Source organism: Caretta caretta, chromosome 15 (assembly GCF_965140235.1).
Source record: "Caretta caretta isolate rCarCar2 chromosome 15, rCarCar1.hap1, whole genome shotgun sequence".
Taxonomy (NCBI): domain Eukaryota; kingdom Metazoa; phylum Chordata; order Testudines; family Cheloniidae; genus Caretta; species Caretta caretta.
Window position 1 is genome coordinate 21,046,722 of NC_134220.1, and position 18,542 is coordinate 21,065,263.

The 18,542-nt window shown below is 42.8% G+C and overlaps 1 protein-coding gene and 1 long non-coding RNA gene across 3 annotated transcripts in view; one reads left to right on the top strand and one right to left on the bottom strand.

Annotated features, from left to right (window-relative positions):
* The window catches only part of LOC142069314 (uncharacterized), a 440,919-nt gene that overhangs the window by 292,892 nt on the left and 129,485 nt on the right, over positions 1-18,542 (top strand). The window lies entirely within an intron of this gene.
* The window catches only part of ADGRD1 (adhesion G protein-coupled receptor D1), a 240,070-nt gene that overhangs the window by 8,099 nt on the left and 213,429 nt on the right, over positions 1-18,542 (bottom strand). For both annotated transcript variants that reach the window (XM_048821726.2, XM_048821725.2), the window contains one exon: positions 136-262. In XM_048821726.2, coding sequence (XP_048677683.1) covers positions 136-262 — 127 coding nt within the window. The remainder of the gene's footprint in view (positions 1-135; positions 263-18,542) is intronic.

Sequence of the window (18,542 nt, forward strand, 5' to 3'; positions counted from 1 at the left end):
GCTTATGAGATAAAGGGGTATGGAAGATCAGAAAAATATACACAAATGAAAACATTGCTAAAGATCTGTCAGTTGCAAGCTTGTGGTGCTCTACAGCTGTTGTCTGAACCCTCAGAGCCTGCATTATATACGTACTTGCAAGGAATTGAATATTGCAAACATGTACTGAAATACTACGGCATGGTCATTGACAGCTAGAACTCCAAAGATCCATGAACTTCCCAAGATAGGTAACAATACAGCAACTGCCTTAGCTGTCAACCTGAAAGATAAAATGACAGGAAATTTAACAGAACTGCCAGGCAAACAGTAAGTTTTTAACACATCCAAGGGGAGATTTTTAACAATTATTTCTTGGCATACGAGTGATTGTGCAAAAAAAAAAAAAAAAGTCTTCTGACAGACACTGCCATCGGATGGTTGCTCAACTTTATTGCTGTATAAATGAGTAGCTGTGTCAGCCTTTTTTGATCACTGGAAAAAAAATGAAGTAGGACCTATTTATGTTCACAGCACAAAGAAAGAACTTCATCAATATTGTTCTTTTTTCAGAGTAACAGCCGTGTTAGTCTGTATTCGCAAAAAGAAAAGGAGTACTTGTGGCACCTTAGAGACTAACCAATTTATTTGAGCATGAGCTTTCGTGAGCTACAGCTCACTTCATCGGATGCATACCGTGGAAACTGCAGAAGACATTATATACACACAGAGACCATGAAACAATACCTCCTCCCACAGCAAGGGTTTGCTCACTCAGAACTTTCATGGAAGTCATTGGGGCAAAACCTCCTAGTTTTCTCCATGGGCACAAAGCCTATTAGCCTATTAACTGGTACCTGTGCAGTTCTATTATGCAAGGTGGAAGGATGTAGGAGATTTGCATGCCCTATGCCTCAAATTACTGAAATCCTGAAAGATACCAAGGACCAGATGCTGCCTTCCATTGGCAGAAGGAAGCAAAGCAGGTGGAACCGGGGTGGGGAGAGTGGAAGTGGAGAAAAAAGACTCCTTCCCAGAGCTGTCTAAGTCCTAACAAAGGCACATGGCCCCAAGTCCCCAGAGCAAGTGAGTAATCCAATTCCTCGTGAGCATTGCCCATAAACGTGTTTAAATGTAAGCACATGCTTAACTCCTATTGAGGCCAATGGGATTTAAGCACATGCTTAAAGTTAAATTCCTTACTGAACTGGGGCTGTGGTGAAGTTGGGGATCAGTAGGTCAGGATGGGGGCATATTGAGTGAGGGAAGGGTGGAGCCAAGGATCAGCCCACCCTCTCAACTATTGCATCACTGAGGAGCTTGCAGATTGCTAGTAGGAAATCCATGCAGGAGATCATGTTGTCTCAAGCAATATTAACTTCCCCTTTGGTGGGGCTAGGGTGTAGGTGCAGGAGAGCAGTGCCTACATCTGCATATCTTTTGTTAGGGCAAGGCTCCATGATGATTACAGAAAACAACAGGAGAAAAATGAGGCTGCCGTATCACATAACTCAATGGAAAAATCTCTTTAAATACTGAGTGCCATGGGGTCAAGGGTTGCTGGAAAATATGGGTCACCGAAGAAAGCCTAGATTTCTTAAAATGTGTGTATTGAGGAGAATCTTGGTGTCCTTAGCCACAAATATTTCAGTACAATTCATTTTGATCTGTAAAGGGTCTGCCTCCAAATCCAAAAGCCAGGAACTGAAGGAATACAATAAACCCTGAGGTCTATTATTCACTTACAATATACATTTCAAAGAATCCGGTCTTGAGAGCAACTTAATCAATGGTGCAGAATTATTTCATAATGCAAGGATGATATTTTTTCCCCAAGGCTAAAGTCCTTCACTTCAACAGTAACACAGGAAATATTTCCCACTGACACAATGCCAAGGACCCAATGCAATGAACTCTTGTTGGGGTGAGGGGAACCAAACAAAAACCTTGTGACTGGGCTAAGCCCCACTGATTTCGATGAGGGTCCACCTGCATAGGACTCATTGCAGGAGAGGGGCCATAGCAAACATGTGGAAAACGGAATCTGGGCATTTAGACATTTTAGGTCTCTCATCTAATCCGATATTGAAAAACACTTTCCATTATGAACCCATCACTCTTACCCTTCTGCTGTCTCAGACACATCCAATTTTTATGAAATTTGCCTTTTGGGATAAAGGGGAGTTTGTTTTAATTTTTATTTTAAGTTTGAGCAAAATGCCTTCAGCCATATTTGGAGTCGTTAGACCACAACAAATACACTTTTCCCATTGCAAACTATTCTAAACACACTATCCGAACAATGCTTCAGTAATAGTGAATGACATGAAAACTGTAACTGAAACGTGGGCTAGACAGAGTTTTCATTGAGGACTAATCAGTTTGGGCCAGATTTTACAAAGTGATAAAGGTGCCTAATGATATAGATAGTCATGTAGTGTAATGTACAAAAGCATCAAAGCAGGTCACGTGTTTAACTCCCACTGACAGTCAATGGGAGTTAAATACTTTATTCAGTTAGGTGCTTTTATAAATCCCTATCTGTTAGGCATCTATCTACGGCTTTAGTCACCTAAACACTAAATCTGGCCCTTTGTTTTTAACAGGTTTTGATTTAACAAAGATCATAGGCCTTTGAAGACTGAACACTGACCGTGTGCAGTAGAAAAATGTATGAGGGCAAGAGATGAAGGAACACTAATTAGGAAGGCACTCGGTACATGTGCATCTTTGTAAGTGCACATCCATTTAGACTGGGTGCTGTTTAGGGGTGAAATTCACCCCATGCACAGGATCAGCACAAGGTCTGTGTGTCACTTGCATCCAATTTAAGACCTATTTTGCTTAGGCGCTGCATAGATCTTATGCCAGTCTGTTGCACGGGTGAATTTCACCCTAAGTGTGAATGACTGGTTCAAGGAGTTATGAGCTTCCACTAACCAAGCTAGAAGCTTGGCAGCATTTTTTCCTTGACCTTTTTTATTTTCTTCCCTCCTCCTCTGCCCCCACTTCCCCAAACTTCATTTCATTGCCTCTTTGACCTTTAAAAAAAATGCGTAGCAAATTAAATGCAAAAAGCTGCATTAAGCAACAATAAGGTCAAAACAATTCAGAAATTGCAAAAGATATGGGTCCCGTAGCTATGTTAATTCCAATGCATTGCACTTATATGTTCTTATTTTTTATTCCTGAGTTTCTGGCTACATGCATAGTTGAGGAGACTAGCCCTAATAATTTAAACCATACAACACAGCCAAGTACATGTTGCTTTTGGAACTTTAGCTAGTGTTTGAATATTCAGATTGAGCAACTTTAACAATGCATCAACATGGTCCTTTGGATTTGATGCTGTCTATGAAGTTTGGTAACGAGGATGATGTAATACTGAGTTTGATACCTCAAGATACTGAATGGGAAAGCCTGATTTCTGTCACCCAGCTGTGCTGGATGACAATAAGCAATGTCCTGTGCAATTAATATAGGTGTAGGTTGTCTTTTACCACTAGTGCAGAGAAAGAGGTAGCCATGTAGCTGGCTGTCCCCAGAAGCAGTCCAGGTAAGGAATGCTGCTCAGAGGCACAACCCAGGGAACGGTTAACTATCTTATTTTCCCATGCCAATAGCAGATCACTACTCCCCCTGGCCAGTACAAATATAGAATCTTGTGCCAGGGGGAGGGAGGGAATACAGGACAATGGCGGGCTAGATTCACAAAGGGACTTAGACACCTAAATCCTAGGGTTAGGCTCCACTGGTATTCACAGTACCCCCACTTAACTGCAACCGAACCCAGTAGGAGCCTAGGCTCATTCAGCATCTAACTCTTTGCAAAGTTCTTTAGGTGCCTCCATTTCTGCCTCTGCACATGAGCACTCCAGCAGGTGTTTGGATGCCTTGCCCCAGTGCAATGCATGAACCAAGGGATGATAGGTGTTCTTCTGACTAACATGCCCGTGAGGCCTAATCCCACAGGTAAACTGTGAGCATCAGAATATCTCATAGCCCAGCATTTAGGGTGCTCACCTGAGCACTGGCGGATCCCTGGTCAAATCCCTTCTCCCCCTCAGACAGAGGGAGGATTTGAACCCGTAGTCTCCCACATCCCAGGTGAGTACCCTAACCACTGGGCTACAAGTTATAGGGGGAGAGTGCCGCCCCACCGCTTCTTGCAAGAAATGCTGTAGATGACTAATTCCAAACAAGAGTTTGCAGCTGAGAATCCCAAGCAGAGGGAGGCGCCTCCCTGCAGCCTGGATTTAAAAGCCAAACTCCCGGAGAGGGGCAGAATTTAGGACACTCCTTTCTCCTCAACATCTCCCATTGTCTATCTTAGGCGGGCAGCCACCTAGCCTGCTGGCCTTTGTGAACCCCTTTGTGAATGTTCCGCATTCATTGGATAGGAAGCCCAAGGATGTGAATCCCAGTGATTTTCTAGGCGCTGAAAAGTTAGCCGTGGCCACGCTAAGCATCGCTGGTTCCTTGGTGAATCTAGCCCTTAACCTCCTCTTTCTCCCCCTGCTTGCAGTAGAAATGTGGGCAGGCAGCATAAAGGGAGGACTTACTCACCCTTAGACGTCTGCTTGGTCACATTCTAGGTGATGATGAGCTGGCCCACAGAATTTTAGAAGCCATATAATGGTTTATTTCTCACACAAGCTGATAAAAGTTCAATCACTATTGCTCTCTCGCAGTCTAGCTCTGTTAAACTGTCTTTGCTTCCAGCTTCCGTGTGTGTGTGTGTGTTGATCAGCCCTGCACTGAATTGATTGGGAGGCAGACAAAGCAGGCACCAAGGGGGAATTTGCTTTTCTTCATCCTTTTTACTTTCTTTTTCAGTTTTCTTCTAACAAATATGTACCACTTATTCCTTCGTTACCAGGTGACTTCTGGAAACTGCAGAGCTATTTTTGTTCTGATTACATTTGTATATCCAGTCTGTGTTTCGCAGCCTTTGGAATATTATTGTTTGTGCACAGTGTATCTATCAGCCTGTTTTACTGCTAGGACTTGTTTCTCACTGTGTCAAAATGATAACAATCTGGATGGATGGGTTACAAGTTACACAGAAGGCACAAGCTGTGCAAAGCATCATTCAGCAATAGATGCTTTGATGTGGGCTGATTTAATTCCTATGCAGAGCCAAAAGAATGGTTTTGACTTTAAGAGCCAACAGCAACGAACTTGTACTACATACGGCCATCATGCTGCAGCTGGGTCCCTTACAATCAGTGGGGTTCCTTCAGGGTAGTTGCTGGCAATTGTGCAAAATCTATTCACTGGGCCTACCTGTATGAACCCTGCAACTTTCTTTATAGTTCCTGATGCCTCAATCAGCCTTTCCTGGGTTTTCTGTCTAAGTGACTCTCCATCTCTTTAAATCTCCATCTAAAAAAACAAAAATCTTGTCTCCTTTGCCTGCTCCCCTTACGGGCCAATTCTATAACCCTTACTCAAGAGAGTAACCTTACTTATCTGAGACATCCCACTTAAGTCTTCGTTTTACTCTCCGGTTCCTATTTATGGTTCAACTTTGCATAACGTCCAATACTTGCATAGGCAATGCCAGATCTTCAGCTGGTGCTAACTGGTGTAGCTCCAGTGAAGTCACTGAAGCTACACTTATTTATACCAGCTGAAATCCTGGTCCCAAATTCTGGTTAATAGGAACATGAGGGGAAGATCCTGGAGCTGGTGTAATCTATCTTTGCTGCATTGATGGCAAGGTGTGCAAGAAATGTAGGGGTCAGGTCCTGGGGAATATCATTTCTGTCAACGACATAATATGAAATAGGCGTTCAATCTTCTTACTGTTAAATTAATTGGGACTTTTGCCAAGGAGCAGGGTCGGACCTTATAGTTTTATTATATTTGCAATTGGTTTGGAACAATTCTACTCACTATAGCTTTTTTCTTGCCCTTATTTAATTTTTCCCTCTTTCCTACTGCTCTGAGGACACTGTCCATATCAAATACTGATGATTGAACTAGCAGCCCCTAGGAAGTAACTTTACTGCTTGCAGGAAGCAAACTGTATTGCTATTAAGAATGGGATCTATAACTCACGAATCAGTTTTATTAGTTATATATGAGGAGCTAATCCGTTTAAGGCATCTGACCTCCACAACTTCAGACATCCTGTCTGCTAAATTAGGGACTAAATTGAGACCCATAAACCAAGATAAATAGCAGGAAGAGGTATGGTCTATAAAAGCAGACACTTTTCCATAGCAAGTCACATTGTTACTTTGATGAATAGTCCTTTTAACTGAATTTTCTCTTTTTGCGGTTTACAGGTCTCTCAAAATCTAACAGAGTTCAGATTAATACTGGAAGGAGATGAACTTGGACTGTTTCCAATTTGCTACAACTTGTAATCACCAAACTCCAACCTAAGAGCTGATTAAAATCTGTGAAACAAACAGTGTTTGCAAACTTTCCTTCACAGTCAGAACTGCCATTCAATTCAGCTATGTTCTTACCTCCTTTTATGCTTGGTATTCACCAGTCTTCAGGATTTTATCCCCTTTGATGCATGAGGAATGGCTATTCTTCACAGAGTGGGAGTCATGAGTGAACAAGAGCATGTTGTTGTTTGCTATTATTTATTCAATCATCTAGTCAGGGAGCAAAATTACCCACCACAAATAGTCCAGCTGAACAGTATTAGAAAAAAACATTTGCTGGAAATTGTTCGAGCAACCTAGCCAGTGTGTTGCTACAACACATTCACAGAAATGTGGATAGATTTACAAACCATTTGGACCTGAGCCAGAGTTGGTTCCCATCAATGGGAATCTTTGGGACCAAGCCTTTTATGACCTAAAAATAAAAAATGAGATAAATTCACACCCAAAAATAGTCACAATGAATAATTTGACCAGCTCAAGGAACGTAAACTAGGGGTCAAAAGAGAGAGTTCAGAGTCAAAATTTCTTGGTTCTCCTCCAAGCTCAACCACCAACTCATTGAGCAAGTCAACTGGAGCATGATTTTCAGAAATTAAATTAATCTATGAACTCTGGAAGACCCCTTGGCAGAGGTGAAAGTAAGCCAGTACGCCCCGGTACGGGATACTGGCAAGAGCCATGCTGGGGCAGCCCGGCTTCCCCAGGGGGCAACTTAAAGGGCCTGGGGCTCCCAGCAGAGGCTGGAGCCCCAGGCCCTTTAAATTGCCTCCAGAACCCCGCTGCTGGAGCCCTGGGGTAGTGGCTGCAGGGCTCTGGGGGCTATTTAAAGGGCTGGGGCGGTAGAAGCAGGGGAGCCCCGGGCCCTTTAAATAGCCCCCAGAGCCGTAGGGTGGGGAGGGGCCTCCGGGCGCTATTTCAAGGGCTAGGGCTCCTTCCCCAGGGCTCCAGCAGCTATTTAACGGACCGGGGCAGTAGAAGCAGGGGAGCCGCAGGCCCTTTAAATAGTCCCCGGAGCCCTGGGGTAGCAGGGGCTCCAGCTGCCTCTGCAGCCCCGGTCCTTTAAATAGCTGCTGGAGCCCCACTGCTTCCTTAGGGCTCCGGGGGCTATTTATGGGCCTGCGGCTCCCCTGCTTCTACCTGGGGAAGCGGCGGAGCTCCAGCAGCTATTTAAAGGACTGGGGCAGTAGAAGAGGGGAGCCCCGGGCCCTTTAAATAGCCCCCAGAGCCCCGGGCTGCTGCTGCTACTACCCAGGTGGTGGTGGGGCGGCACTTACATTATAGGGTGGGCTGGGGCGGGCTCTGACCCCTTCAACTCCGCCCCTTCTGCCCTAGGCCCCGCCCTTTCCGGGGGTCAGAGCTGGCTCCAGCATACTGGTAAGTCACTCGACTTATTTTCACCCCGGACCCTTGGTCTTGTGGATAGAGTCCTGGCCTCAGAATCAAGAGACCTGGCTTTCAATTCTGGCTTTGTCACTGATCTGCTGGGTGATCTTGGGCAAGTTTTAGCACCTATTTTCCCTCCCACCTTTGTCTATTTAGCCTGTAAGCTCCATGAAGAAAGACTGGGGCTTCTAAACACTACAGTAATACAAAGAATAACCATATATGAAGTCACTGGTAGCAGATGCTCAGTGCTTCTGAAAATCAGGTCCTCGACTTCACTATGCCTCAGTTTCCCCAGGGAGAGGTGCTATTTCCTTCTTTGCAGGGGTGTTGTGAGACTTAAATTAATAATGTTTGTAAAACACTGTAAAACCTTTGCTTACTGCATTCTAGGGCCCAGGCCCACAGCTTGTGCTGTTGAAAGGTGCTGTTAGTACAAATTGTTACAGCTTCTAACTGCAAAGAATTTTTCCCTTGCTGGACCTGCTCCTGAAATTGTTTTTTTCTTTTTTGGGGAGGCTTTGAGAACAATAGCCAGCATGTCACCAAGGAATCCAGAGGAAAGCAGATGCTCTGCTGAAGTGTTGGCTGTTCCTACACAGTGTCCAGAAACCTAAAGCTGTTTTTAGCATCCAGTCCAACACATGAAATTAAAAAAGGTTCCTTCCCTGCAACTGGAGTCTGGCTGGGGAGAGCAGGAACTCAGTCTCCTGCTCTTTGAAATAAGCTGCCATTAGTTCTTTGGTCTGAACTGAACTACAGAGGATTATATTTTGCTGATATGTGATGTGATGTGCATCTTCAGGAGCCCTTCAGTGCTGATTTGCTGATGACAAACATTTTGGCATTCCCCAAAATGCTCTAGAATGTGTATAGACAGCAATATAAGGTGGTGCCCGCACGCACGCACGTGTATGTGTGTGGACACAGACATTAGGAATTATATGTGATATAATCAGAACAATGGAGACCGTCCCCCCGTTCCACCTCATTTGTAACAATACAAGCTGTTGGGTGCTGAGCTCTAGAAAGTCTTGTTTAAGTTCCCACAGCAGATCAGTGACAGAGGTAAGAATAGAACCCAGGTCTGCTCGCTCCCATCCCAGTGCTTCAACTACAAAACACAAATCTTGTTTTTCACAGAAAGTCATGTTTGTTGCAATAAAATACTCCCCCTCCTTCCCCCCCCCTCCCCCCCAGCTTCTGTCCATCTGAAGCCAGGAACTGAATATCAAACACTCAGATTTACTGTCCTGGCTGGATGGATTTTTCAAGGGTTAGCTCTCTGGGCAAATCCATTTTCTGAACTGGGACTTTTCCATCTCTTTTTCTATTGCTTCTACAGCGCCTTCATTTCTCAGCTTTCCTGACATCATCTCTCTCTTACTGCTCGTGAGCTTCTGTATCACTCCCTGGGTCTCAGCACCCAAGCCTAAGGATGACTCTCCTTTTTCACCAACCTTTGCCTTTGAAGAAAGGTCTGGGAGAAAACACTGAAGAACCTAATCTCATAGCACAGAGGTTGTTATGCTTCCAACAATAGGGTCTGTCATGGCAGGAGGGTGGGATTGATGACGTTTCCTGTTTTGGGTCTTTGCGCCACTCTGTATCCTTTAGACAAGACTTTCTAGAGCTCAGCACCCAACCGCTTGCATTGTTACGAATGAGGTGGAAAGGGGGGAGGGTCTCCATTGTTCTCACAGGGAGCTGAGCCTTTTGGAGACTGGCCATATATTTGTGCTTTAAGCAGTCAAGAGCTGTGTTTGTGTTTGCATAGTGTTGCCTATCATGCCCCATCTCTATTTGCTAATCACTTGAGTCACTGACTCAGCCCCAGGGTAACTGAGTATACATCTTCCCTGTCCCCATACCGACCACTGCAAGAATGGGCAATGCAAAGCACTCAAGGTTTGTCTAGCACCCTGTTGGGCTACCACTGGAATACCACTTTTAGGGAATGATCATTTACAGCAAATCAGTCATCAGTGGTATGGTTCTTTAAAACAGACTTGTCAGGCTGTTTTTTTTTATTGCACAGCAACATGTTTAGTTAATCATGAGTCCAAATAATGTGCAATGGTGGTTGCAAATAACATGGAGAAGTTTATTAGGAGACTTGAAATTGGGTGACAGAAGTATGAATTCCCCTAGCAGCTGGTAGTGATGGTGGTGGCGAGAAGTCAGAGTAATCAAGTGCTCAGAAATGCACATGAAATCTAAAAGCAATTTTTAACAGGACAGGGTCTGTTTCTCAGAATGTTGAAGATTTATTAATTTCCTATGCACCCATTGTTTGTTTGTTTCCCCAGCTTGATTGTTTTGCCCCTGTTCGAAAGCGGTCAGTGGAATTTCTGCCAGGGGAGGTAGCAAATAAGGCAAAGAGGACAAGAAGAAAATTAACCTTTTTCTCCTTAGGGGTACTTTGTTCTTCTCAGGGAAGTGGGGTTCCATTTATTGTTAGAAAACTAAACTGCAATGTTTCAATAGGTCAACTTGCTTTTATCTTGTAGGAGGCAATATGTGTAATTATCATTAGTCATGTTTCCACAGGCTGATTATACCTTGCACAGCAAGCACTCCAGAGTGGTACAACATTTCTCTATCAGCCCAGACAACAAAAAATATGCAGGAGGATTTGTTTGCATTAAAGTACAGTACTTAGATTATTTTGCATAGGATGTATGTCCTTTTGGGATGGGCTATCAGTCTCAGGGTAGTAAGGGCTGGAGAATCGGGCCCAGAATCATTACATCAATTAGGAGAGCTGCTTGGTAAAGGCAAGGCAATGGAGAGCTAATTTAAATCTGGTTTGTTCATCACAATTTTCATCATAGAACCATAAAGTTAGATAGGGAAACAACATTCTAGGTTATCTGAGCCATCTTCCTTACCCCATCTCTGCAGGATAAGTTCCCTGCAATATATTTCTTCCTTGCTTTATCCCATCTAATATCAAATGGTTTCAAGGTGAAGCTTCCGCCTCATCACAGCTCCCTATCCATTCTCTATTGTCTGGGTGTAGTCTCAGTTTGAAGAATGGATCTGTAGCAGCTCTATTCTTACTAGTTTTAATTAAAGTAAATTGGCTAAATCTCTGTGAGTCATCATGAAAGGATATCCTGAAATTGGGCCCATTGTGCTATTTACAGTTGGTCTGTTTACAACCATCTGAATCTTTTTTATAGTTGTTATACCAGGAGTACAAATCTTTGTTTTCTAGTTTCCATGCAGTAAACCAGAATGGCAGACCCAGACTTCATAAAGACGACTTGTCAAATTATAGATTTATTTTATAAAAAGACCTCTTAGTGCTCTCCTTTCTCCTTCTAACAAACAGGGTGTGATTGTGAAGCCATTACCTTTTACAGGGCATTTGCAATCTGAAAGCATTCAGCTGACATCAAACCTAACAGTGACGCAGGTTTCAACACAAAGGGCATGCTGAAAAATACCATAAGACAGGGAACCCAAGCCAAATTCAGAGGAACCATGTAAGATGGTGTAAGTTAGACACCCTTTACAGCCACTTAGGCCTTGTCTACACTACTGTGGTAAGTTGACCTAAGTTACGCTACTCCAGCTATGTAAATAACTTAACTGGAGTCGACATAGCTTAAGTCGACTTACCGCAGTGTCTCCACTGCACTGCATTGACGGGAGACACTCCCATCGATTTACTTTACTCTTTTCCTTCTGGTGGCGTACCAGAGTCGACCAGAGAGCACTCTGCCATTGATTTAGCGGGTCTGTACCAGACCCGTTGTATCGATAACAGCAGCGTCAATCTCCGGTAAGTGAAGACATAGCCTCAGTCATGTGCAAGGGAGTTTTATGCTTGTGTAGCTTACACAATGCGGAGTTGGGAAAAGATGTATGTTAAAGCAGGATGGGGCCTTTCTTAATTTGCATATTCTTACACTCTCCTGGTAACTGACTTTCTTGTTATGCGCCTCTCTTCTGGCCCCTTCCTCATGCGGCCAACTTAGGGCTTGTCTTCACTATCGCGCTACATTGGCACTGCTGCCTCGTTGCAGTGCATCTGATGAAGAGACAGTGATGGGAGAGCGCTCTCCCGTCAATGTAATTACTACACCGCAACGAGAGATGGAAGCTATGTTGGCAGGAGAGTGTCTCCCACCAACATAGTGCAGTGTAGACACCGCTTGAAGTCAGTGTGCCTTACGTTGCTCGGGGGGTGTGTGTGTGTGTGTGTGATTTTTTCACCCCCATGAGTTACGTAAGTTACATTGACGTAAGCAGTAGTGTCGATAATCCCTAAGGCTCTCGTGCGATCAGACCTAATTAGAGGCAGTAGGCCATAGGTGATACGTAAGGGGGGAAAGAGTACAATGCACAATAAGTAGCTGTTTGCCTGCGACTCTGAGTCAGGGTCTAGAGCAGTGGTTCTCAAACTTTTGTACTGGTGACCCCCTTTCACATAGCAAGCCTCTGAGTGCGAACCCCCCCCTTATAAATTAAAAACACTTTTTAATATATTTAACACTATTATAAATGCTGGAGGCAAAGTGGGGTTTGGGATGTAGGCTGACCACTCACGACCACCTTGCAACCCCCTAAGGGGTCCCAACCCCCAGTTTGAGAACCCCTGCTCTAAAGGAAGTTTATGTTGGTGAAATAAGCCCATTGAGGTGGCTAGAAGAATGCACATCACACCAGCTTAGATTCATTTATATCACTTGTATACTTGGCCCTCTGGGCCTCATTCTTTACTCAGTCCAGCTTTACGTGGGTGTGATGGTATTGGTTTCAGTGGAGTTACTACTGATTTACACTGGTATAAGTCAGAGGAGAGCAAGGCTGGTATAAATTTCGTAGGGTATGTCTACACAAAGATCCTCGGCAGGGCCATGGCTGGTCCAGGTCAGCTGACTTGGGCTTGCAGGGGTTAGAGTGTGGGGCTAAACTGCAGTGTAGATGTTCAGGCTTGGGGTAGACACCAGACTTTGAGACTCTGCAAGGGGAGAGGGTCTTAGAGCTCAGAGCGCAGCCTGAGCCCAAATATCTACAACTGCAATTTTTAGTCCCACAAGCCTGAGCCCCATGAGCCTGAGTCAGCGGGCCTGCGTTCTGAGACTCGGTGCCGCAGGTTTTTTATCACAGTGTAGACAGACCTGTATTAAAGATCTGTAATATTGTGCTCAGAGAAGACTTCATAGACAATGTGCATCTTGTTCCTTTCTTACTTATGCTACTCAGTTGATTAACAACTGAGCTAGGGAATTATCTGAGAACAGCAAAGGTTGTTGAAATAAAAGACAGAGAGAAAAGCCTCACAGAGAAGCATCAGAAAACTGTTTATTGGAAATCTATAGGTTTAGCAAATGTTTCTGTTTCTTACCTTGAGGTCAATGATGCTTGTAGATTGACCAATGGAGTAAAAATCGTTTTAGCCTGTGCCTGACATTTCTGCAGAAATAACACCTCAGCCACAGGAGCTGAACTCTGAAAATGATTTCTTGACCATAACAGCCTTAATGATCTTTATTAATGAAATGATACCAGCAAAAATGTTGGTTTTGCATTTCCATGACAACAGCGCTAGTAAATAGCAAAGATACCAAGGTCAGGCATATAAACTGACAAAGAAAGGAAAGTAATTTTCTATGTAATAGCTCATATGAGCTTTAACTGCAGTGCTGCTAAATTATTAGGCATATATTTGCTTGAACTTTCTTTTTTAAATTTACATAAGGAAAAAAATTGCTGGAACAGTCCTACAATTCTTCTAGCTTGGTACCCTGTTTCTGAAAACAATCAGTAGTACCCAGTGCTTCAGAGGGTGACATATACCCAAATAAATACATCTAACTGTGCAATATTGTAGCATGTAAGGAGGGGGGTTTCTTCTTAACCCCAGTTCTTAAAAAACATTACAAAAATGGGAATTTATAGCTTTTATTATTTATCTTAGCTGGTGTAACTGCAGATGCTAAGTTATTCATATAATTGTCTGAAGATTTTGAACTTTTATTAGCTATTTGCTTCAATAAAATCCTGCAGCAGAGAGTCCCACAGGTTTTCCTACATATTGCAAAAACAAACAAAAAAAGCTTTCCTAAACATTCATTTTTAATTTCTTGCCTTTTAAGTCTAAAGAGAATCAACTGATTCTCTTATTCTATAGAAAAGGTCAAAAACAGTTCCTTACCAGCCTTCTCTATTCCATTCCCTATTTATTTATCAGTGTCTCATTACCGGTCACTCTTACTTTTCTGAATAAATAATCCTAGTCATTATAATCTCTGCTCAAATGGAAGCTCCCAAGGTTTTTGCTTAGTTCTGCTACCTCAGTTTGGATGTTCCGTGTTTCAGCAGGATTTTTATTGAGATGAGGTGGCCAACCTGGGACCTTCGCTGCATACGCAGTAGAGGACCAGGCTGGTCCATTGCCAGTACTACTTGGAGGGACTGTTGCTGCTAACAGCTTCAGTGCACTCTAGGCTGGTCCCAGAGTCTGTTGCAATCAATGTGAAGCAACACTGATCCCTAGGAGAAGCTGTGAATATTCACCAAATAGTTCCAGAGTGGGAACAAAAAAGTCAGATACTATCCATAGGCGGAAGAAGAAGAAAAAGAAGAGGGTGGTACGTTTGAGTCTTGAAAAGCTTGCCTTCTGTTTTTAAGGGGAGTTTGCTTACAAATCAGGATTTCTCATACTGCTCTTTAGGGCAATGGGAGTCTTTCTATTGACTTCAATGGGAGCCGGATCAGACCCTACGTGGAACTGAGGAGGATATCTCACGCTAAGTCTATTTATGTCAGACTGGATCTGTTCATTGTCTCCTATCTTGACCTCAAAACACGTCTGGATTTGCTAAAATAACCTACCAAGCTATGTTTAGATAGCAGTGACCAATCTCCAGCTCTTGGAGGTTGGTCCTAGGGACTGGTGAACCAGTTCAGACAAAACAAGAGTCAACCTAAACCCCTATTGCACAACTCTCATCAGACCTGATGTCCAAGCTGACAGAATTGTCATGAGGTTCAAAAGATGTTAGAAAACATTAAAAACGTTATTGTGATTTTCAGGGGCCACTGCATTTTTAATTCCCAACTTGCAGGAAAAATGCAGAAGTACTGCAGGCAAAGCTGGTTCTCATGCTCAATTTTGAAAACTTTGGCTCTCTGCACTGCTTTCCAGAACTGAAATTCCAAAGAGACTACGAGTATGTCTATACAGCAAAGAAAAACCCGCCACTGGCTCGTGCCAGCCAACTCAGGCTGCGGGGCTGTTTCATTGGTGCATAGACTTCCAATCATGGGCTCTCTGAGACTCTCCCACCCTGCAGGGTCCTAGAGCCTGGGTACATCCTGAGTCCAGAAATCTACACAGAAATGAAACAGCCCCACAGCCCGAACCCCAAGAGCCTGAGTCAGCTGGCACAGGCCGGCTGTAGATTTTCTTTGCTGTGTAGACAGACCCTAAGTTTCAAGTAGAAAATATATTGAGTGAAACCATAATGATGTGACACACACCTTTGAAAAACCAATGTAGGGTTAAAGAATATGGTTCTTCACAGAGTCATTTCCTCATGCCATTTTGAAAATCCCAGCGTATCAGGCATCCGTATGTTCTGATTAATTGTTTTTTTAACTGAATTATATCTAATATGGGCTTTAATGAAAAATGCTTTCATTCAATATTTCAGTAAAATAAATGTTCCTGCTTTTATTCTTTGAGTTTGCAGCAGTTGGGAATTTTATTTTCAATGTATACATGGCTGTTTCTTTTCTGAAACCCACATAAAATAGTTACCGTTAATGGAGTCGTATTACTTATCCAAAAATAAGGCATAAGACTTTGAAAGGACTTTCATGCTAAAATATTAACTTTTCTCTGCTGTTTTTCGTTTACTTATTTTGAGAGAGCAGTGCGGGGGAAATATGCAAATCAGACAGTGTAGCTAAGAGCTTTTTCAGACTTCTGGGGTGATTTATGTAGTTGTCTACAGTGCTGCACAAGGTGCTTGTTTGAATAAGTGTTTACTTTATGTGATGGAATAACTTTAATATTTGTCTTATTATTCTGCATAAAGCTGACATAGAGTTCTAGGATTATAAATGGGGCCAAGAATGTAAATGTAACACTCCAAGCAAAGTTTTAAGTTATCGCTATTCACCGTGAGTTGCACCATTTCACGATGAACAATGAGTGTTTAATTGTGGTGCCATGCATAGAGATACACCTCATATAACATTGTCCTTCTCCTATTGAAATTTCCATAGCTCAAAATCAGAGTTCTTGGGTAATAAACAAAAAAATAACAGGATACTTCAGGACTGAAAACTAAATCCAATTAGGGTGAAAAAGGAATGTGAGCTTCAAAGGCCTTCACTATGCATTGTAGATTTCAACACTACATGCATCTGATGACGTGTGTATTCACCCACGAAAGCTTATGCTCCAATACGTCTGTTAGCCTATAAGGTGCCACAGGACTCTTTGCTGCTTTTACAGATCCAGACTAACACGGCTACCCCTCTGATACTTAACATCTAAAATGTTATTTGTATTACAGTGGTGCCTAGAGTCCCCAGTCAATACTGGGATCATATTCCGCTGGATGCTCTATAAACCAACAGAGCCTAACTCAAAACCTATAGAAGTGAATGGGCTTTAGATCAGGCCCATAATGAAAAGGAAATGAAGCCGTAATGGTGCAGAGGGCAGGATGGACTAGCCACCACAAGTACAATCCCACTTAGGACCTTAAGTACTTAGCCATCCCGCTGCCCATGCTGCCGAGGCTATGCTTCTCTTTTGAGTGTGCTAGCTCGATCAAAGCTAATGCATGTATGTCTATCCGAGCTGGAAATTACACTCCAGCTCTAGCGTGGATGTACGCTATGTTGTAGAGAGGGCAGATTTGCACTAATGCATTTATTCTTATCAAGCAGTGAACTATTTATAAATCAGACCATCCCAAGCCTTTGATTCCTTCAACTGGAACAAAAATAATACTCCCTATCTGTGAAACTGAAGGGAGATTTGCCAGCAAAACCAGCATGAGCACCTTCCACCAAGGGGAAAAAAATCATTATGCTAGCAGTTAAATCTGGAGAAACTACACAAGCTCTGAATATAACAAATCATGAGAGAAAAGCCAAAAAAGTCACACTATTTTTACCATCCAACTTAAATTATATTAAAGATTATTCCTAATTTTCTTTTTCAAAAAACATGTTGGTTTTTGTTCCAATATTACAATTTCAGATTTCTGGTGAAACCTTAACACTCATAGCTGTCATGTGTACCCTGGAATTTAATATGGATCCCTTCCTTTGCTGAATCCTCTGGAGTTTTAGCAAATCTCCCAGGATGCAATTCAGCTTCAGCAAGGGGCCAGCACAAGGGTCACTTACCATTTAAATGCCACGTAAACTCTATGTTGTCTTAAGTGGTGCATAGGCTTTGTGTTGACAAATTGCAGAGAGTCTGTTTTACCCTCAGGGGTGTAATATCAGAGTTACCAACAGCTTATTGATTGTTGGGTCTGTATCAAAGGACTGACTCCACCCAGGAATGGTAGTGCAGTGCTCTCCAGCTATTAAAGGTGAGGGCTAGCTGGCAGGTGGCTCAGCCGTACCCATATAAAGTGGTGCTAGGTGAAAGCTCCCTCTCTATCTTTGCCCTCTATCTGTCCCCACTGATTAGGTCACCAGATTCAGCTCAATAAGATATTGATCTGGCATGGTCCTGCACGCACCTTTGGGTTTCTGAGCCCCTTTAACTCCCACTGACTTCAGGGGGAGTTTAGCTTGTTCAGCACCTGCAATAAATGCTCAGCATCTTGCAAGAACAAATCTTCTAGTTGCAGTCTTTTGGCCACTTTGATTCTAAATTTGCATGTGTCCTCATCCATTTCTGTCTCCTTGCCAAAAGCAATTTGTGGGGTTCATAAAAGGGATGTAATTAACCAAATTTTAACAAAATCTGCTCTTTCTAGGCATTAAAATATGAAAGCAGACACACATTAAGCAGTCCTGATGAAAATTACAACATTTCTCTATTCAGACAATCCAGTGCTTCATGAATATTTAATCATGCTGGTACATTCTGTACGTACAGGTGTCTGTCAGTACTAAAGTCATACAAAACAACTCTCTCTCCATCAGTGACCCTCCTTGTAATTCATCTACATTCAGCTCTGATGAATAGGAGTCATTTAACTATGAAACACCAAATAGAAATATCTGCCAGTCATCTCTGTGGTGAATGGTACGCAGTGTATTACAATGGAGATCTCCTATAGTATGTCTTAAATTGTATTGTGCAGAGCAAAATTTTTCAGCTAGATCCACTGTACTTGCTTATTTTTGTTGCTATGTTGTATTACCTACAAAAATGTACAATTCACATGGGATTTAGAAATAAAGGGCCAGAGCCAAAGCCCATTTAAGTCAATATGATCAGGCCCTGAAAACTCAGATTTTAAAATAACTTTATTAGATGATTCCTTTTAAAATCCCAGGCCTTGTATTAGGCACCAGCGCCTGTTCAATTTTTATGAGAGTTGGGCACCTAACAGGTTTCCTTTGAAAATCCCAGCCTTTTGTATTAAAGTAAGAACTATCACTCTATCACGCTGATAGAGGGGACTGGATGACTCAAAGGATGGGGAAGTCAGCAGTTTGAATTCCAGCTAAGTCATTGGTGACACTTAAGTTGCAATCCATCCTCATTTGGTACATCCCTTAAGCATGTTCTTAAGTGCTGTGCTAAACAGAGCTGGTTGGGAAATTTTTTCACTA